This window comes from Ctenocephalides felis, unplaced genomic scaffold (assembly GCF_003426905.1).
Source record: "Ctenocephalides felis isolate EL2017-DRISC unplaced genomic scaffold, ASM342690v1 CF-g0.4_SCAFFOLD_01170, whole genome shotgun sequence".
Classification (NCBI taxonomy): domain Eukaryota; kingdom Metazoa; phylum Arthropoda; class Insecta; order Siphonaptera; family Pulicidae; genus Ctenocephalides; species Ctenocephalides felis.
In genome coordinates this window covers 85,514,772-85,532,855 of record NW_020537324.1, presented here as the reverse complement: position 1 = coordinate 85,532,855, position 18,084 = coordinate 85,514,772, and the positions used below count along the sequence as shown (strand labels likewise).

General features: G+C 27.7%; 1 protein-coding gene across 1 annotated transcript; it reads right to left on the bottom strand.

Moving 5' to 3' along the window:
• Positions 1–889: 889 nt before the first annotated feature.
• Positions 890–16,652, bottom strand: LOC113366330 (cysteine sulfinic acid decarboxylase-like). Its single transcript, XM_026607919.1, has 9 exons — positions 16,502–16,652; positions 8,603–8,793; positions 4,092–4,335; positions 3,688–4,017; positions 2,768–2,832; positions 2,616–2,694; positions 2,442–2,552; positions 2,125–2,300; positions 890–2,022 (listed from the first exon to the last, which is right to left on the bottom strand). The coding sequence occupies exons 1-9, from the start codon at positions 16,622–16,624 to the stop codon at positions 1,032–1,034; spliced, it is 2,310 nt and encodes a 769-aa protein (XP_026463704.1). The 5' UTR covers positions 16,625–16,652; the 3' UTR covers positions 890–1,031.
• Positions 16,653–18,084: the final 1,432 nt, after the last annotated feature.

Here is an 18,084-nt window from a genome sequence, read left to right as displayed (position 1 = left end):
TGCTTTATAGTTAAGACTTGATTCAAACGATAGTCATTTTAAATATATATGTCTTCATCTAAAGATTATAAATCGTGATTTTATATATAAATATATATGCAAACTGTTTATAGATTGAAACAAATCTAATTAAACAGTTGCTTTGATAATATTTTAAATAATTATGAAAAATAAGAGGTGTGTTAATGTTTATAGTTGATCTCTGACAAAATTAAAATATTGTTGGTTATATATTTTAAGACTTTATCAAATAAATGGGACCTTCTATATATAAAGACAATAATGAAAGAATTGTTCATGTTTTAAAGATAGTTTATTTAGTATAAATATATTGTAGCGTTCTTGTATATATATTTGTAAGTTTTTATAAAAAATTAAAAATATGAATTTATTAAATATGGTTTTTATTTACAGTAAGCCAACACTTAGGGTTCTTTTATTTTAGCCCTAGTAATAGTGGAATTATCAGAAGAAATCGGTTTAGGTGATATAACTACAGTAAGAAATCATGGTTTATAATTAATAAGTGCATTAGTAAAATTTTGGTAAAACTTGGAAGCCAAATAAGCCCCTTGACACAATAGGAAAAAGTTTTAAAATCTACAAATAAGCAATTTTGTTACTCGAGGAACCAGAAGCAGAACAAGTCTTTAAAATTAACTGTAAGTTTTAGTTACACTATTCTTTTGTACGAAATATTTTTTATTTTATTTTTATTAAAAATATAAACAATTATTACTGAATACATATGTATTCAGACAGACAATAACAAAGTAAATGTTTGTTTTAAAGATAAATTATTTATTAAAAATAATTATAACAATTTTGTATATATATATTTAAGTTTCTATATAAAATTAAAAACATGTATTTATAAATATGGGGCTTCATACACATTGATTTTTCCATAAACTTTCAGCAATACGAAGGATAACGTGTATTTGGTCTAAATATTATTAAATTTGTCTATTATTTTATTGTTAAATTAAAGCTGTTAATATAAATTTTGGTTCAGTTTCTTAATATTAAATTTAAATAACGATATCATGGCCAACTCTTTCGATTTCTCTTAAAATAAATAACATGTCGTTATAAGTCGGGGGCGGATGGCACGTGTTGACTATGCGGAAGGCGTTCACCTTTTTCGTCACCAGGGACTCCTGACAGGTGCAAATTACACCATTTTCAGTCAAATCTGAAACTAAATTATCCTTCGGTAAAGAATTCATGATATTTAGTTGATTTAAACTGTTAAAAGTTGAGCTTTTAGTGTCCTGGGCTTTATCTTGGAGCACCCTGTTCAATTTGTTGTCACTGTTACCAACATCTGAAAATCCATTTTGAACATCAAGATTTAAAATGTTTTCAGATTCTTGTAATGCAGTTTCCTTATCACTAAAACCATTTTGCAAATGCGTTTGTCCATTATTTTGTATATTTAACAAATTAATAATATGTATTTGTTGATCGCCATTTTCTTCAACTGTCAAATCACTTTGTGTTAAACCGTCATGGCTGACAGTTTGTTTAAGTTCGTCTTCGTTTTCATCAAACTTTCCATTAGTTTTCATGTTTAAATCCTTAAAATAATCTAAATTATCGTTTATTATTTTACCATTCGTTAAATTTGAATCAGTTATCCTAATTTCCGGTATTTTAGTGTCAAAAACATCAACGTTCTTTGTAGTGTCTATTCGTACATTTTGCACAATAATTTCATGTCGATTTTTAGCAAAATTATTGTTAAAACATTTATTTACACCCGTGCCATTAATATCTGTACTTTTTATATAATTCTGTGTGTTAATATACATCGGACAACTACTTTTGTGTTTGAGGTTATGTTGTGAGTGTTTTTCGGGTTTGGAGGTGCTCTTTTGTATTTTTGCGGGCAAGGGGGCGTATCCTATCATCAAAGTTCCATTCATAACTAATTTCTTTTTGATAATTGACGTGACTCTGTGAATTTTGTCCCAGAATTCTTCAGTTCTTTCTTGGTCTCTCATTGATTCAGGGACATACCTAGAGGGGAAAAAATAGGTAAGAAATAATTATATATATATATATATATATATATATACATATATATACATATATACACAAATATATCTTTATCTCCCTTACCAGAAACAGACGTTTGTACATTTATTTTGTTCCCCTTCGGACACAGGAATGTATCCAGGCCTTGTCCTAACTCTTTCTCGTAAATATTGACAACATTCCATACAATTGTCCACACGTTCACTCAAGGATTCCTCACCTCTTGCCAACCACATCAGGAGCAATTTAAAAGCATCAGTCTAATGAGATAAAAAAAACACTAATAAGACATTTACAATAAAAATAGTTATCAAAGTCACTCATTCGATAATTAGGTTTGAGACAAAGTGCTGACTTATAAAATGAATAAGTCTTTTACTGATATTTTTAGTTGTTATTACCTTCCTTCCACATTGTATGGTCATATCACCAGTATCGTAGCTCACATCATAATATTTATCGGGTTGAAACAGGTAATCAGCACCCAAACTGTTACATTTATGCAACAAGCCCTAAAAATATATATAAGCATTAAAAATATTCATCACCATTTCTATATTATTATTAACACTAACCTTTTTCTTAACCAGGAGCATGGAGCATTGCAAGGGGGCACCAAGCATCTTGTGCGGGTTCCAGGATATTGAATCGGCTCTAAGGTAAATATAATTATAATGATTAATGATTTATTAATAAGTGGTAACGTTTATTTATAAGTATAAAGTACCTTTCGATTCCTTTCAATAGATGTTTATGTTGGTTCGATAACATTAGGCTGCCACCCCAGCAGGCCTAAAATAATAATAGAATTAAAAATAATATATATATATATATATATATATATATATATTATAATATATATATATATATATATATATATATATAATATATATATATACGTGGTCTGTTCAAAAAGTACCCGGAATTACTAATAATTAAATTTCGCGGGTCTGAGTGTCTGATTGTCAAAATTTTTTTATTGTATTGTGTTTGGTATACATCCCCTAAAGTATGATGAAATTTTCAGCTATATTCACTGTTTACTTTGTCTGTGGTAGTCGCTAAGGTTCGACGTGTTTTTCTGATCTCGGCGATTTTTACAATGGAAGAATTGAAAAGTCAAAGAATTTGTATTAAATTTTGCGTAAAAAATGAAATAAAGTGTTGCAAAGTGCAAAAATTCACCAGATATGGCTCCGTGTGACTTTTTCCTATTCCCAAAGTTGAAGCGACCCATGAAAGGACGGCGGTTTTCCTCGATTGAAGAAAATCGCTGAGAGTGCTCAAGGACATATCAAAAAGTGAATATCAAGGGTGCTTCGAAAATTGGAAAAACGCTGGCATAAGTGTATTATATCTGGGGGGGACTACTTTGAAGGGGGCCACATTAATGTAGACGAATAAATAAATATTTTTTTGAAAAAACGAAAATTCCGGGTACTTTTTGAACAGACCACGTATATATATATAAGGGTTTGTGGTCGAGTTGTGAAAATTGAGGATATTAGTTCAAAAAATAAATTTTTAGGAATAGCCAATGGCTTAGAAAGTTTTTGCATTAATGCTTATTATTTAAGACAACAGATGACTGCATTTGTTTTTCAATTATTTGCTGGCATGTATTGTGGCTTATATCCTTTATCTTACATCGACATGCATCCAAATATTATATTTCTCGCAAACATCAGCAATTTTCTCCAAATCATCAAAAGCCCCTCGAACAGTTGTCCCTGCAGTTGCATTCACCATTATGGGGACCCTCTGATTACCATCCTCCTGGTTCTGCACACCATTCGATAGACCATATTCATTTGCACCATTCTGTTTGCCTTTGTTGAAATTGGATGTGGTTCCATTCTTTAGAAGATTTTCAAGGGCTGAAATGTCCATGCTGCCGTTTTCGTCGCATTTTACTTTGACCAGGTTGTCTTTGCCGATTCCCAGGAGGGCACAGGATTTTGATAAACTATAATGAGACTAGAGAAAGGACACAAAATTAATTGAATATAATTAATTTTTGATTATTATTATACTAATTCATTTATTATTACCTGTTCGGAAGTATATACGGCCATTTCTCCAACCCCATTGAGTCCTCTGAAATTTATCTTGGCCCTCTGGTTAATAGGAGCGTTGTCTCTGGCCAAAGCCAAGGCCAACATGTTGGAGTATGAGCCTCCTGGGCAGAACAGGCCGTCTCCTTCGGCCCATTGGGAGCCCCCGAACAGTTTTTTCGCCCTGTTTATCACTGCTCGCTCGGCTAACACGAAACATGGGGCCACTTCGAAGGTATACCTAATAATGGACATATCATAGATAAGGAAAGACATATAATAGACTCTTATTTATTTATTTATTAGGTTTCTTGCATTTTCGTCAGTTTGTGACTATAACTTATACGAACATATCAATATCAATTATAGCATTTCCATAACATTTCTATTTTATTAGAAATTTGGTCCCTTAATTTAACAACTTTTTGTGATTAAATAGAACTAACAAAGTTGTTCTATTAAACATATATATTATAATGTATATAATGTTATTATGCAATTTTTTGCTGATTATATTCAGTAATATTCAATTGCTCAAAATTAGTAAACTTAGAATAAAATAAAAACAAAAATACAACTTCTTTTTGTTTGAACAGCGATCAGAACTTGAAGGGCCCTATAAGCTGTTATGATGATTTGACTCATGTCGGTTTTATAGATGGCAACCCAAATGGTTGTCCTATCTCTATGTGACGAATTTTATTATAAACTTCCCGTAGGGTAAGTTATAGTAATCGCAAAAAAATCGAAAATGAAAATTGTTATGTATTTTTACGTTTCAGAGGTTTCTGAATATTTTGGCATACCTTAGAAAAAATGGATGTATGTGTCTGTGTGTGCTCGGATACAAATTTTCGTCGACGATTTCGGGAACACGCATTTGAATAATTCAAAAAACATTCGATTCGTATTGATAAGGAGACGTGCTGATTAGTTTTTGGCGAAGGCAGGTCTAGCCGTTTCGAAGATACGGGGCAAAAAGTGCCAAAAACGGTAACTCATTTTTAAGAGAACGGAGCGTCCGATTTGAATAATTCAAAAAACATTTTACTTGTATTAACAAGATGAAGAACTGATCAAATTTTCATGAAGGCAGGTAACCAAAATGCCACCTGGCGGTCAAAAATGATCACTAGACATATGCACATCAAATTATCAAATATTTTATAGAGATTTAAACAATAAGTATAAATTTTGTTTACATTCCTATGGATTCCGTACCAGTGTTTATCCGATAGACGGCACGCGGCGTTTATGCACTTCGATATTTCTAATCTAAATCTAATGTTTTCAGAGTATTTTTTTTCAAAAATGTTAATCTTTTTAAAAAAAAATAATTTTTGGTGCGGGACGATGCCATGCGCCCTACTAGTTTATTTTTTATTTTTTGGTTTTTGATAATTGGAGCAGTGGTTCTCAAAAAGATTTTGTGTTTTTTATTTTGAAAATACTACTTGATTTAAGTCAATTTATAAATCGCTTTGTCGTTATTGTATTCAAAAATGTACTGTTAATTTTCAGATGGTTGGTGACACATACCTGGTGTCGAAACGTATAAATAAATAATTGTATATGTTTATTTAATTTTTGCAAACTTTTGGCCCTATTGGCCGATATATAGTTACCAATTTATTTTGAAAAAAGGAGATATTGAAAGTTCCTCTTAAGGCGCGTTTTTGATAGGGTCTTTGAGGCATCAATGTATATATATATATATATATATATATATATATATATATGTATACATGTATGTCTCAATTTCTCCTTATATTTACCATTCCTTTTAGCAAGAGCAAACATGACATTTGATTCTTTAATTGATTTTTGCTTTTCTTTCACATTAGCTTTCGACTCATGTTGTTAAATACATAACATATATAGTTTGCTTTTAGCTTCCTCTATTCTCTTTTAAATGAAAGAATAACGGAACCCACATTACAAATATAGAACCAAGTAGTCAGACTGAAGACAATATGAGGGTTCCGTATGAATATACAGATATATCAAACAATCAAATAATTTATCAGTGTTTTATAAATAATATTATAAATTATTTATTATTTTTTATGTAGATGATATTTTTGACAAATTAATAAACTTTGCCAAAAAATTCACTTTAAATTACCATAATTTTCAAATGTTTTCCTTCTCTACATTGGTGTAATGTTAATGCCTCTGTATTTACATTTGAATCTCATTTGGTTTATTTCTCGGTCACCTCATTGCTCAGGAATTTTAACGTTTTGTATACAAAAGAACATACAAACACATACACCAAGTATTACGTCGTATTAACTCAATACAAAGACAGGCGCCCCCACACACACTTTACTTTGAAAATTTAAATTAATCAAGTGACAACGGTGACTACTTCTTTAAAATGTTGGATATGAGTCATTGTTAGTTTTATTTGTATGGTAAAAGAAGAAGTTGATAATTCTTTAAAAACTTTTGTTTCTTTGTTACTTATTGGATTCTTGTTAGAAGCCCTAGACAAGAAATACAAATCCAAAATGTATAAAGTATATTAGTATATTAGTATAATAAAAATCAAGTTTTTTGTAATATTGTGAAATCTAATCAAATTAATAAGAGTAATAGCTTATCCTAATGATTTTACTGATTACTTCAAATTGTCATTTAACCTTTTTGTGTGGTCCATTTAGTAGGTAAATAATTGTTACAACAAATTCATAACAGTTGTAAATTTATGTCGAATTATGAAATTGTATGACTTAATGTTAAATGTTACGATACGATGTGTTTATTTAATTTATGATAAATTGTTAGAAAGTTTATTCGTTTTTAATGAATTACGCGTCTACATCAATCACAATAATGAATAAATTATCAACTTTAAATATATATATATATCTATATATATATATATATATATATATATATATATATATATATATACTCGTATATAGGGTAGAGCGAGTCTTAATGATCCATCGTCGATATCGCAAAAACAAGTGAAGTTGAAAATTTTTAACAACAATATTTGCAAGTAGAGGGCAAAAGATGTATAACCAGCCAGCACTTTGATTCCTACGACGTCGCTAAGAACGACAAGTAAGGAAAAGCAACTTTACAAGAGAAAAATTAAATAAATAGTTATTCCGACTTGCTGGTGAATATTCCTGACGAAATACCGTATCAAGATTATTTACAGTGTAAAAATGCATACATGAAATTTATATTTTGCATTGTTTGAATAGTGCAGCTATTATTTTGGAAAAATTCCTTTAAAATTTAAATGACACCTTGGACTTATTTGCCCCTGACCGTCCCAATTTACCCTACTTATGGGGTCAAAAATATCAGGTCATATTTTTGTTCTACAATGATGAATTAGTTGGGAGTTTTACTGAACATAGTCAGATAGTTGTTTGTTTGAGATGTGTAATTCATTGTGATGTAATTGGTTTGATTTTTACAATATAATTGCTCAAAGTTAAATTGGATCTTTATGCCCCGTTCTACCCTAATAATTAAATTCCTTCGTAATTTGTAATGAATTTTCAAGTCAAATCACGTCTTGTCTTGTCTCTTTGCATATGATGAGTGTCTTTATTTATTGTTAATTGTGCAATAAATGGACATCTGGTCTTTCTTGGAAATCAACCGATGATGCAAAACCGTTTGCAATCGACGATTCTGTTACATATATAGAAGTCGATTTTGTGACACTTTTATAATCGAAATTTTTTATAAATTAATTGGTTTTGCTCTCTTTTCTTGATACTTGCACAATGTAAAATAAGATTTAAAAAAAACTTTATAACGTGTGCGAATATGGGTAACTTTAGTTAATTTTTACCTTTAGATACCTTTTAGGCACCATTGAGAACTTGATTTTATTTTTGGTACATTCTTGATTTTTTTTCATCTCGAAATAAGAGAGCATTCATACCTTATAATCTTCTATATATATAAAAATAAGTCGGGTTTTCCTTCCTGACGAAATAACTCCAGAACGCATGAGCCGATTTCGACAATTTTGCATTCGTTGGAAAGGTCTCGGGTCTAGCAAGGTTTATAGCTAAGAAAATTAGTGGTGCATGGCATCGTGCCCTAATGCAAATTGCTGAAACTTCAGGCACCGTAATTAAAAACTCGAGTAATAAAAATAATCAACAATTGTTTTAAATAATTTCAAATAGATTATCTTCTTCTTCTATATATATAAAAATAAGTCGGGTTTTCCTTCCTGATCAAATTTTTCCTTTTCAAATATAAAACAAACAAAAAATTTCTTCATCTTTCTCGCGAAACCATCTGGTGGCGAAACGGAGTTCGTCGGGTTTGCTAGTTAACTTATAAATCCTTAAAATTACTTTACTATTATTGTTAAGTTTACAATTATTAAAATGAGTAACTTGAACTCTCAAAAATGATGCATCTCTGATATTTCTGAACTGAAATGGAGAGTTGGACTACAAAATTTTAAATGGAGACCTGATTTTTGATTAATTTGGATTTTAATTATATTATTTATTACTCACTGACTGGTATTAAGTGCTTCGGTAATCCAAGACCCTGCAAGTCCATAAGGGTCTATGCCCCCATACAATTGATTATAAAAGCCCCTGTGCGAAGTCTTGACACTGTATCTGATGAAGTCTCTGCACAATTTCACCAGGGCCTGGTGTGATCGAGGCCTGGACGCGTCTGAGAGTTGCAGGTTTAACTTAGCCTAGAGGAAAAGATAACTATTAAATAAAAAATAGATACAATCATCAAAAGTTGACGTTAATAGACAAGACATATCCTCATTGTTTAGAAAATAGTATATTTCGTGATTTATTATATAACTAGTGGAGTGAATGACATCGGGCCTTAAGGCAAATTGCTGGAACTTCCCGTACCGTAACGAAATGTTTGAGGAATATTGAATGTTTTCAAATAGATTATTATAAATATTCTCTCATTGTCTAATATTTATAAGAATTATATAAACTGAATTGCAAAGTTAAACATATTTGTTTAAAGTACATTAGAACTTTAGTCAGAATTACGATTAAAATCTGAATTATTTTCGATATACAAAAAAATTTAAAAAAAAAAAAAATTGAAATAAAAATCTTGGAACAAATTTTTTTTTCCAAAATCAATTATTTTGTTAAAACAAACAGAAAGTTTTTTGAATCATTCAAATCGGACGCTTAGTTCTTTAAAAAAACTGCCATTTTTTGCACATTTAGCTCTGTATCTCCAAAATGGCTAGGCCTGCCTTTGCCAAAAACTAATAACCACTTCTCTCAATCATTACTAATTGAATGTTTTTTAGATCATTCAAATCGGATGCTCCGTTCTCTGAAAAACTCGATTTTTAGTTTCTGCACTTTTTGCTCTTTATCTCCATAACTGCTGGACCTGCCTTTGCCAAAAACTAATCAGCACATCTCCTTATCAATAGGAATCGAATGTTTTTTGAACCATTCAAATCGGTTAATTCGTACGCCAAAAAACGTGGACGAAAAATTGTATCCATACATACATACACACACACATCCATTTTTTCTGAGGTATGCCAAAATGTTCAGAAACCTTCAAATCGTCGAGAAATGAAAAAAAATTTTAATTTCGATTTTCGGCCCATTACAATAACTTACCCTCCGGGAAGTTAAAAATATATTCTGTTGCAATTTAACAGAGTAGTATAATAATATAGTTTTAAATATAATACATTACTATCGGCTCGTTTATTCGACTGTTTATTTATTTGATTTAATATTTATTATTACGACAATTTGCACTAATTACGACAATATAAAACGTGTCAGGAAATTGCCATGTGTGAACTTCATTATCGATTAATTCCTGAATCGATAAACCTCGAATTACAATCGATAATAAACTAATTACTGTTTATGCCGAAAAAATCGCAAATCACCGAATTATAATAATAAATTCGGTCTGATAAAATGATTTACAAGCAATTAATATTCTGCTCTATATAATTCGACTTTATCAGTCCAAAGATTGCGATAAAAGGTGTTTCGGAAATTCGATCTGGAATAAAACCGTTCCAGATTAATTGATAAGATAAAACGATTGATAAGGAGATCGAAGGGAGTTAGTTATTTGCGGTCAGCAAAAATAATTCGGACACGAAAATATGTTTATAAGCTATTGTTTTTATCTAATAATACTATAAGCCTGAATGGCACGTGTACTGGAATTGGGGCGACCATTAGTTATGCGAATGATTTTTGATAAATTCGGCAAATATAAAAAAAAATATTAATTTTTTTGGTTAATTCGGATTATAGAGAAATTATGACACTTATCCTTGGTAAATATTTCAATTATGTTTATGCATGACGTTCAAAAATATGTAAAATGTTTTATAATATTGTTTGGTCCTGGCGGCCATCTTGGCCTCCATACAGTTAGGCGGCCATCTTGGCCGATGATACATCTTGCCAAAGTTGGGGGTTGGTACTCCGTGAATAAATAATAAAATGAAGTTGGTTAACATCCATTATAAAAAATATAAATTTTTAAATAAAAAAAGCAATAAATACTAATAAAAAGAATAGATAACCGGTTAGAACTAAAATAGGTTCTTGTCATTTTTGCTTCAATACAAGTTCAATATTTTTAATAATAAATAATAATTGAAATTTTTTTCAAATGTCGATAAAATTAATAAGAAACCGAATATGTCTTACTACCAATTATTCTAACTTTAATGCATTTTTATAATCAAAATTTTCATAGGTATATAATATTTTAGGATAATCGTCAAATTCTAGCTAACCTATACTTTTTTTCTAAATTCTGTGTTAAACGATTCAGAATGACTTAAAATGTTGAGGTAGCAAGAAATTAGCAATTCGGATTTTATGGTAAAAATATAACCTTCTCCTGTGAGAAGTTAATAAATATATAATACAAAAATGTGTTTGCTCGATAAAAACTAATACTCTACATAAATAATTGAATTTGAAATCTGGATTTAGACCAAAAGCTACTTTACAAAACTTTAATATATCAAAAGCGATAAAATTTATATTTTTATGGTCATAAGTTTGTAATGAAATAATAAATTTGGGCCAAGTGGAAGATTTCACTAAATGGAATGCAGAAAATGCTCTCCAATCATTTTATATGCAATTTTATTTTTATAACCTGCAATTAATAATCTGGTTTGAAATTTAATCAAATATTTACATACATAGACATACGTACAAGTTTGTATTTTCATATATATTTATATTTGTATCTATTTAATGTGTGTTTGATAACATTTATTGAAAACTTTCCGTGTGATACGAGAGACAGACAATTAAAAATAAACAATGTCTTAAGTCCAATTAGAAAAACAATATTGATTTATCGAACTAACTGATACATTGTATATGCAAATAAACACATCAATATTTAAACAATACTTATTGCAAGAGAAATGACACTTTTATTGAGATATTGATAAAAGATTTATTACCTTGTCTTAAAACAAAATACCGGTTGATGGCTCGTCATCATGATCATTTAAATTCGTAATTATTTGTAAATGTAACATGTTTGTACTGTAATTTTTCGGTTTAGGTATACACTCCAGTATTACAGTTACAATATTACACTATTTACACACTTAAATAAAATTATATTTCTGAATATTTTTTATTTATACAGCAGAATTGCCAAGTACAAAAACATGATCAAATTCTATTTATTTCGAATTAAACTAATACAATTCAACATTTAATTCTTCATCGACGATTTTACTATTTGGAAATGAGATAAACAGTATTTCAAAATTTACAGGCCATTCAAAATTTTTACATGTATAACATTTACTTGAAGTTAGCAGGTAGTTTCAATGTAACGAATTATTTCAAGATGTTAATTAATTTTCCTTTATTTTATTATACGTTTTTCATTATTTCATTAATATTTACTTACACTTTCGATGCAATAAAGAGTTTTATATATTTTATATTGCAATAAAAAATAAATCAATTTTATAAAATTACAATATCAACATGAAATAAGAACTGTCAAAAAAATGGCCGACATTTTGTTAGTAACATAATTATTGTTTTTAAATTTTAATTAATTATTCAGTTACCTAGTGCTAATTAATTGTTTGTAATACTCGTAAATGCAACAAATCGTTATAAAAAAACATTTATATATATTTATATTATTATATTTATACAATAACAACACAAAATATGAACTGTCAAAAAGGGGCGAAATTTATCCGCCATTTTGTTGAAAATTTTCAGAAATAACGAGAAAACCACAATTTTGATATTTTCACGTGTTTTTAATAAAATTTTTGCTTTCAATAAAATATTCTGTTTTTAACTTCCCAAAGGAGAAGTTTATGTTTTCATAAAAAATCCGATTCGCTAATTTTATGTTTTCTCGACGTTTCAAGCCATTCTGAATCGAATGAGACCAACATTTGGAAAAAGTATGTGTGTGTATGTGTGTGAACAGATTTTTTGCCGTAAATCGACCTTTTCTCCAAAACAGCTGGACCGATTTCAAAAATTTAAAAGCCATTGCACGTGTTTTTAATAAATTTTTCGCTTTTAATAAAATATTATGATTTTCAAATATTTTCCTTTACTGCTCTTCCTGTAGTAATAATAATGTTCTAATCTCGTCATTACCGTATTGTTGTTATTTATTTAAAGAGCAAGAAACAATGGCAGGTTAATGTTAAGTAAAATAAATTAAATAACAAAAGTATTATTGTCTTTTTGCGTTCCGCTCGGTGCTCGACGCTCGTCTAAAACTTTCTATAAACAAAAAAATAAAATAAAATTAGATTAGATTGACTCGTTCCTTATGGCACAGATTTGTTTATAAGACTCTATTATTTATAACAATAATGTAATAGGTTGAAATAAGTTGTTCGTAAATGGACGGACTGGATTTTTAATGTAATGCAATTTGTCAATTAACAGGTGTGAATTATGAAATTTTAAGATGTACCGTTGGAAAACTGGTTCAAAAAATACAATGTTTTTTTAAACAAAATGTTTTCAAGTTTTGGGTAACTGTTAAATTTAAATGTTTTTTTACCGAAATTTTGATGAAAGTACACATTAAAAGTTTACCGTATAATTACATGTTCTTTGGTCAAATATTTCTGTGATTTTGCTTTTATTTAAAGTTTAGTTTCCTCAAGGATATATTTTATTATTGCCATGATAACATTGACAGATTTTATGTATGATTTTCAAAAAATACATCCAAAATTCAATTTTATAATTTTATTCATACACACTGTTTGTCCTAAGATCATAGCCTATTATTCCAAACTTTAACGAATTTTTATAATCACACTACTTTTCGTAGGCCTATAATATTTTAAGATGACTCGTTAAGATGATTAACATCCAAACAAAATTTGCATTAGTTTTATGCAAAAATGTTATTTTTTTTAGTATATGTTTATTTTAAATAATTTATTCCAAATTCCTACATCAGATCTCGAATTAGAAAAATATAGAGATGGCAACATTTTTGACAAAATAAATATTAGTAAAATAAAAATGAAGTAATAATAATATGTTATTATCATAAATTATGTAGACTATTTGTAATAAGTATTAAATACATTTAAAAAAAATCATTAAAAAATATAAAATGTTATTATTAGTCATTAGGTTGGTATCCATTAAGATATATGAAAATTACTGTTTAATAACAAAATAAATAATAATATTAATAACAAGTTCATAAACTTTTCATATTAATTGTAAATTATATAGTTTATAAACTAACTTTCATAGTAATTATATAAAAGAAATTTCTTTCCTAAATAACTAAGCACGAAAATTACAGAAATAATATATTGAACTATTGAACAAAACGTATTGCCATTCCATATAATTACTAAAAATAAACAAATAAAATGTTTGCATAAAATTAATACAAACTCTGTTTGGGAGAAATAAGTTCTCTTAATTTGAAAGATTTATTATATTTTTCTGAATATTTTTATTTATAGAGCCCCGTACCAAATATCAAAATGTAAATAAATTTGTATCTGTTTGTCAACAATGATATTTTTCATAGTGAATTTCCTATATTAGAAATATTTCTAGTTCTAATAAAGAGCCTTGTACTGTGCCCCCCTACGCAAAAATCATGATACATTTCTTACATGGAAAATTATAGATTTTTCCTTGTAATCTTGCAATTATGGAATATTTCTTAATAACGAGTTAATAAATAAATAATCAATAAATAAAAAACAATCAATTGCAGACTTTGTTAATCGTTTATCAGCACTTTTAACAACATGTGGACTTTCCACTTGGTTTATAAATAATTTATTGAATTGAAATTAAATCGTTTTTTATAAACTATTGATTAAATGCATATATTTTTATTGCAAAATTGACTTTAATGAAGTAAGAATTTTAATATTAATGCTTCTTGACATACAAATATTAAAATTTAGTTTTTGATATTAGATTATTTGAACAAATAAAAATATTTATTATTATTTTATATTACTTAAATAATATATTTTTATTTAAATTTTATTAGTAGGTGCACTTCTATAAATCTCATGGATATTTTTCTCCCAATCGTGATTCGATGTAGGAATTTGGAATAAATTATTAAAAATAAACAAATAGTGAAAAAAAAATATTCTTGCATGAAATTAATGCAAATTTTTTTGGGAGTTAGTCATCTCGTAATTTATATGCAACGACCAAAACACGGTTTGGCATTTGCGAATATTTTAATAAATATAAATAAATGTGTAAATATATATAAACATATATATACATATATATATATATATATATATATATTTTATATATATATATATGTATACATATAATAATTTTATAATTATCCTTATTTAAAGACTTTAAATGCCTTTGTTTTTTGTTAAACATTTCTTTGAGAACATGATCAAAGATTATTTTTTCATTCTGTTGATAAATGTATTTCGGATTTTTAATATTGAAATAAGGGATGATTTCTTTTTAATAAATTAATAATTTGTCATATAAAAAAATAGAATGTTATAAGCAAAATAATCAAATTTCACTTAAAAAATTATATATTAACTCATTTACTAATTCCCAAATTAAGATTTCTGTGTCCCTGAATATAACAAAAAAATGCTCTCAAAAATTTTAATACTATTCTTATTTAATTGTAATTGACTATATTAAAAAACACTTTGAAACTATTATTATGCACTATTTTAAATTTCATACATTTTACTGGGATTTTACTTTTTTTCAAAATTGGTGTATTTTTACCTAAACGACAGTAAATATCATTATTTAAAAATCAAAATAAGTGTATTTTGGATTTTAATGGCAGTAAATGAAATTATTTAAACTGTTACCTACCAAAATTGGCGTATTTTTACCTTAATGACTCTAAATAAAATTATTTGAATAATCAGCTCTAATTAGAAAGAAACTGCTTTTTCAAAATTGGTTTGTTTTGTACTCTAATAGTAAATCCTAATAGTAGTCCTAACAGTAAATAAAATTTTAATAGACTCTAATTAGAAAGAAATTGTTTTTTTTTTTCAAATATGGTGTCACATCTATTTTAAAAAAAAAAGTTTTAAATATTTATACAGTTTTGTCTGAACGACAGTAAATAGAATAATCACCTCTTAATAGAAAGAAATTGGTTTTCCAAAATGTGTTTTTTTTACATTAACGACAGCAAATACATTTTTTTAAACTAAACACTTCTAATTTAAAAGAAAATTGGTGTATTTTGTCTTAATAGAACATTTTCTTTCTAATTAGATTTTGGAAAAAAAAAACTTTTTCATTCTAATTAGAAGTGATTTTTTTAATAATTTTATTTGCTGTTGACAAGGTAATAATACATCAGTTTTTGAAAAACAATTTCTTTCTATTTAGACTCTGATTATTTAAAGAAGTTACACCAATTTTGGAAAAGCATATTCTTTATAATTAGACGTTATCTTTAAACAATTTTATTTGCTGCTTTTCGCCAATTTGAAAAAAAAATGTAAGTAAATATGTTTAAATTCATTAATTGAAAAAAAATGCTCTCCCAAAATTAATTTTAGTGTATTTTGTATAGTTTGGATTTTAACGACAGCAAATAAAATTATTTATAGAAATAATCATTTCTAATTTCGAAAGAAAATGTTCTCTCAAAATTGCGGTATTTTGGATCTTAACGACAGCAAATAATGTTCTTTAAATAAGCATCTCTAATTGGAAAGAAAATATTTTTTCAAAGCCTTCATTCAAAGAAATGTTTTTTTTTTAGAATCTTGAGGTAGTTTTATCTGAAAGATAGTAAACAAAATGATTTAAATAATCATGTTGTGTAAAAAGTTATTAATAAAAAATGTTATTTTTTATTAAAAAAAGGGTGAATTTTTATTTATCAAATAAAATTATTTATCTAATCACCTCTAATTCATCGGGTTGCAAAAACTGCACGATCTTCTCATCCGAAGGAGTATCAATAACATTCAACTCCTTCAGCATCGGAAGAATTAAGTCCAGAAACTCGGAACCGGATTCCTCGTCCATTTCGGGGGGTGCAAATAGACACAAAAATCAGCCAAATGAAACAATTATAAATTTCTCACATTTACAATACACTATTCTGTGATCGATTTAGGTATATTTATATTATTTTGTACTAATGTTTTAATTTTCTTAATGCGATTTTTAAACGGAATGTTATCGCGCGGAATGCCGAGTCGGTACTGACTCTTATTACTGACAATCGCAATCGGCTGGCACAGAGGCTCTCGGTTCGAGGTGCTCTTTTCCGCACAATGGGGGCCATTGAAGACAAATATGAGGCTTAAGATTGAAATTTTATCGAATAACGGTGAATTGAGACAGGTAGAAAAAGTGGATAATAGGTATTTAGGGTAGTTATGCATTTTATAAAAAGAATTAGTAATTGGATTCTTGGGTGTAAAGTGGAAGGGGCATCTTGGAAGAATTATTATATTTTTATTGTATTGAATTATTATATTATATATAATATCAGAAAAAAAACATTTTTATTCTAATTAGGGGTGATTATTTAAATATATAGGTGAACTATATGTATAAGCTTTAGAAAAGCTTTATCCTAGAAAATGAATTTTTGTTAAAAAATAATGAAGTTTGGAATAATGGATCAAATGAAGAAAATTTCAATGTATATTTTTTTTATTATATATTTATTTATTTATAAATTTTATAATATTCGCAAATGCCAAACCGTGTTTTGGTCGTTGAATATAAATTAAGAGATGACTAACATCCAAACAGGATTTGCATTAATTTTATGCAAAAATATTATTTGTAAAGTTGTTTATTTTTAATAATTTCATTTAGTGTTTAAACATCTAAAATATACCAATTTTGAGAGAATAATTGCAATAGATTAATATAAAATTACAATGATTTCAAGAGACCATTTTTATTCTAATAAAAAAATCTAAAATTAATCCTAATTAGGGGCGTCCATTGATCACGTGATCGATTTTCAAATATTTTTCGACCCCTCCCCCCGTCTTGGGGATATATAAAAATCTGCATAATATAAATTAAAAATTAAACGTTTCGAAAGTGTTTTTTATCATATTCAGTGACATTTATAGAGAATCCAAAATTTTTTGATAAAAGTGAAATCTGTGTAAACTTTAATGTGTAGATATATCTTTTAATGGATTTTGTCGTTTTTCAATATAATTAGCAGGTACAATTTTGAACTGATTTTAAAAACTTCCAAAAAGTTCGAAAAATATCAGTTAAAAATCTTGGAGATTAGTTTCCTATAAAGATCGACCGGGATGTTTCTTCGTAATATATTGTTGACTTGAATTTTTTGACGATTTTAATGAAACTTTGCATAATAATAAAGTGGTTGGTCTAAAGTTTAGACTCTAAAGTAACTTACGAATTAATACAGTGATTTAATTATATAAAAATATTAATGGGGCGCCCTCTTGGGACATACACCGTGTAAATAGAAAATTTCATAGCCACAA

What these genes read in the sequence shown, in the direction of transcription:
- LOC113366330 (XM_026607919.1), bottom strand. Translation starts at nt 16,624, where the DNA reads ATGGACGAGGAATCCGGTTCCGAGTTTCTGGACTTAATTCTTCCGATG. An exon ending in CCGTATATACTTCCGAACAG is followed by an intron (nt 4,018 to 4,091) that starts GTAATAATAAAT and finishes TCCTTTCTCTAG; the next exon opens with TCTCATTATAGTTTATCAAA. An exon ending in ATATTTGGATGCATGTCGAT is followed by an intron (nt 2,833 to 3,687) that starts GTAAGATAAAGG and finishes TTATTATTTTAG; the next exon opens with GCCTGCTGGGGTGGCAGCCT.